General features: G+C 39.7%; 1 protein-coding gene across 5 annotated transcripts; it reads left to right on the forward strand.

Moving 5' to 3' along the window:
• Positions 1 to 2,377: 2,377 nt before the first annotated feature.
• Positions 2,378 to 3,450, forward strand: ptrh2 (peptidyl-tRNA hydrolase 2). Of its 5 annotated transcripts, XM_079566416.1 has the most exons (3): positions 2,470 to 2,583; positions 2,731 to 2,810; positions 2,920 to 3,450. In XM_079566416.1, exons 2-3 carry the CDS (start codon positions 2,788 to 2,790, stop codon positions 3,434 to 3,436), a joined length of 540 nt encoding a protein of 179 aa, XP_079422542.1. In that variant the 5' UTR covers positions 2,470 to 2,583; positions 2,731 to 2,787; the 3' UTR covers positions 3,437 to 3,450. The 5 variants fall into 5 exon arrangements, with proteins under 5 accessions (XP_079422541.1, XP_079422545.1, XP_079422542.1 ...); XM_079566415.1 differs by lacking the exon at positions 2,731 to 2,810 and having other exon boundaries at positions 2,378 to 2,579; XM_079566419.1 differs by lacking the exon at positions 2,731 to 2,810 and having other exon boundaries at positions 2,463 to 2,583.
• Positions 3,451 to 3,702: the final 252 nt, after the last annotated feature.

The following is a 3,702-nucleotide window of genomic DNA, read 5'->3' on the forward strand; positions in this document are numbered from 1 at the left end:
CACCATAAGAGAGCTTTGTTTAAATTTGAAAATGTTGTTGTAAAACTCCATGACAATAACCACTGAAGCAGGTTAGGCTGTTTATTTGGGTGTTTAAAGGGGTAGTTTAGATAAAAATGTCTCAAAGCGGGGCATACTTAATAGAAGAGGACAGAATAATGAATGCGGAGACCGAAAAAGAGGAACGTGTTATGTAAGTCATTTACCTTACAGTCTGACACTATAGACGACATTACACATTGACTGTAAACAATGTGATCTGTCCAGTGAACACGCAGAGCTGAGAATCAAGCTGCAGCAGGCTATGACTGCATGCAGACAGGAGAGGGAGCTGCATGACCAGATGATGGAGCAGGAGGAGAAAAATAAAATCAGGATGAATGAAGAGTCAAGTATGAAAAAGGCTCTTGTGAACAGTGTGAAGCAGTGAGACATAACGTAACATTTCAAACTTAGTCTTGAAAATCTATGAATTTCTGTGTGGGTTTTTTGTGTGTGTGTAAAATGTACAGGCTTGAGCAGGAGGTTGCCAGATTAAAAACTACAAGACTGTTAAAAGAAGAAGAAAAACCTGATGTTATGTCTACACAGCTGCATCAAACCCTTAGAGAACAGGCACAACACCTAAAACAAGTAGTGAGTAGCCATTTTATAAAGTATAAATAAACAAATGATGATGAAACTTGTGATTTTTTAACTCTCAGAAAGCGGATTTCAAAGAACTTCAAAAGCAGAGAAGACGTTTGACCATTCAAGTAAGATCTCTTCTAAAATGTACATATATTTAAACATCAAAAAATGTTAATGTTATTTTTCTCCTCCTCAGCGTGATCGACTGGTTTCCGAGAGGAAGAAAACTCTTGATTCCCTGTCCATGTGTATAGCGGCTGAGGTTACACTGAAGGTAAAACCTATATATTTTCTCTCAATCACTTTAAACAGTGTCATGGATTTGTTGTTGAAGGTCAAACTGGAAGAAATGAGGAAAGCCATAGGTGACAAGGATAAGGACATACATCAGACTTGCATAGATATGAGAGTCGCAATGCAAAAGATAAGCAACTGTGACATCAGGGTATATCACCATATCAAATGTTTAGTTAAGATGTTGGAGGCACAAGACAAAAGAAACTAATATGGAACAACATTTCCCCAAAGGAACTGACTCGAGATGTGAAGGATAATTTTGAAGAGATGAAAAAAGGACAAAGTCGCGTGATGTAAATATCATTTACCATTTCATTAAGTCAATGATATATTTTGCAAAAGATGATTTCTGTTTCATAGGAGCATCATGAACTCATGTAATGAAAGGAAGAAAGCAATTCTACAGTCACTCCAAACAGCTACAGTATGTACAGTTTATTAGACAAAAAATTATTGGTCAAGAAACAGTTTATAAAATGAATGGTGTTTATTATTGTTCTGCTTTCAAGGGTCCAGTAATCGAGCAGTTTCAAGAAAGGGAAATCTCAAAAACAAGAAGGTAGTTTTGGCATTTGAAGGTTATAATAACCACACATCAACAAAGTTGCATCAAACTTCCTCAGTAGATACTATCACTCTGTCACCCAGCCACCATTTCCTTGTCAAATGAATCCTGCATTATCCATCACTGTGAGGACATAGTTCATGTGCTGGCCATAGAGTTCCATAACAGAGAAATCTTTTTTTTTTTTTACTTACATGAGCAGATTTGAACGTAATCAGCTTGTTTCTTGTTGGTCTGTTCAGGTGTGTGAATTATATTTTGGAGGTGACAGGAACCATTACCTTGTCCAGCCTTTGTATGCTGATGTTGAAGTCAGCCCTGACGTCTCTCTTCGTCCCTGACTGTGACCTCTGGACCATCCTGTATGACGTTGTGAAGTCCTATGACGAATGAACCAGGTGTTTTCTAGCTGGAGAACAAGGGTCACCACCATCTGAAATAAACAAGCAGCATTAATAGTAGCATTTTTATATATAAACGTATAGTGCAAATATAAGTAGTGGGGGAAGAGTGTTTCATAGAAGACACTATGATGGCCCTTCATAGTTGAATTTTATCTCCAGTAGTCTAAAAACAAGCTGAACTTTATTGTCCACCAAGCTGTAATTCTGTCTTTGGTATTATATTTTTGACTATCATTAACATATAAAATCAAGGAGTGTTCAGGAGTGCTTTTTGTAGTCCAAAACTATATGGGTAATGTAGTTTTTTCATGAATCAGCTGTTGATGACGTCAATTCCCCTGTGATTTCCGTCCTGGACAAACGCTGTAAAGCCTTGCACACCTGAGCCTCGAGCCTTGTTTATGTTAATTTTGTATATTTTTCAATAAAAAAATAAAATAAAAAATAAATAAAAATAAAAATAAAAAAAAATAACAAACGCTGCTGTAGCTCTGGTTCCAAACTGTACAGGGATGTAACAGCTCACCTCACCACGTCAGAAGGGTTAGGAGCGAGGATCCGGACACAGAAGCTACGCATTTGAGGTTTCGGATGGAGCCGATATATTTATTTATCGCTTCAGAATCCGGAAGAATTCCGAACATCTGTTTCCGGGGCACGTTGGCAACGCGTCAAGGCGACCGGTAGGTAAGAAACATGTAAGAAACGTGTTATTAACAATCAGTCTTATGTTATAACAACTTAATGCCAATTGTATGTTTGTAATATAGATTAATAAGGAGTTATGCTGTTATGATTTTCAAATTTGAGCATCAGGACAATGTTTTGACAGAGTCTGAGAGGCGAGGCTAGCACCTTTAGCTTCCAAGAAACTACCAAGTTTAACTTGAAATGACTATCACCAGGAGTATCAGGTTAGAAAAGCTTCTTTGAAACGGTTCAATGGTAAACCTGCGCACAGGTTGATCTGTGAACAGTCTGTTTTTACAACGCATCTTACACTGTGTGTTCAATGTTTTGCAGGTCTACGATGGACTTTGTGTATGGCCCGCTGGGCTTGAGTGTTGTGGCGGGATGTGGGCTGCTCCTCGGCTGGTACCTTCGGGGTCGTTTCTCTCCAGCCTCTAAAAGTGTAGCTGCAGCGATGGCGAACAACGCAGGAGAGGCCAGTGTTATGGGAGAGGGCGGAGAATACAAGATGATTCTGGTTGTGCGAAACGACCTGAAGATGGGCAAAGGGAAAGTGGCTGCCCAGTGCTCCCACGCGGCTGTGTCTGCTTACAAACAGGTCCAGCGGAGGCACCCGGAGCTGCTGAAGGAGTGGGAGTACTGCGGCCAGCCGAAGGTGGTGGTCAAAGCCCCAGACGAAGAAACCCTCATTGATCTATTGGCCCGCGCCAAAGAAATGGGACTTCCTGTCAGTTTAATCCAGGACGCTGGCCGAACACAAATAGCACCGGGTTCACGCACTGTTTTGGGCATTGGCCCTGGCCCCTCTGATTTGGTTGACATGGTCACTGGAGAGTTGAAACTCTATTAAAACATTTGTGCCTACAGTATGTGAAGATTTCTCATATCATTTTGTATTTTTATAATGCATAATTATTTCACAAGCTACATGGCTTCTTCCTACTCTAGTGCTGCATTGTCAATTTACTGTCAATTTTAAGGTTTATTCTATGCCATGTGTTTTGGTCTCTGGATCCATAAACTGCTTTAAACAGCTCAATTGCTTATGAACAGAACTTATTGAAATGTAAAGCTTTATCCAATAAACTAAACAAACGGACAAACAAGAAGCCTTTA

The sequence above is a fragment of the Gobius niger genome (assembly GCF_951799975.1).
Source record: "Gobius niger genome assembly, chromosome: 11".
NCBI lineage: Eukaryota > Metazoa > Chordata > Actinopteri > Gobiiformes > Gobiidae > Gobius > Gobius niger.

What these genes read in the sequence shown, in the direction of transcription:
- ptrh2 (XM_079566415.1), top strand. Translation starts at nt 2,488, where the DNA reads ATGGAGCCGATATATTTATTTATCGCTTCAGAATCCGGAAGAATTCCG. An exon ending in GCAACGCGTCAAGGCGACCG is followed by an intron (nt 2,580 to 2,919) that starts GTAGGTAAGAAA and finishes AATGTTTTGCAG; the next exon opens with GTCTACGATGGACTTTGTGT.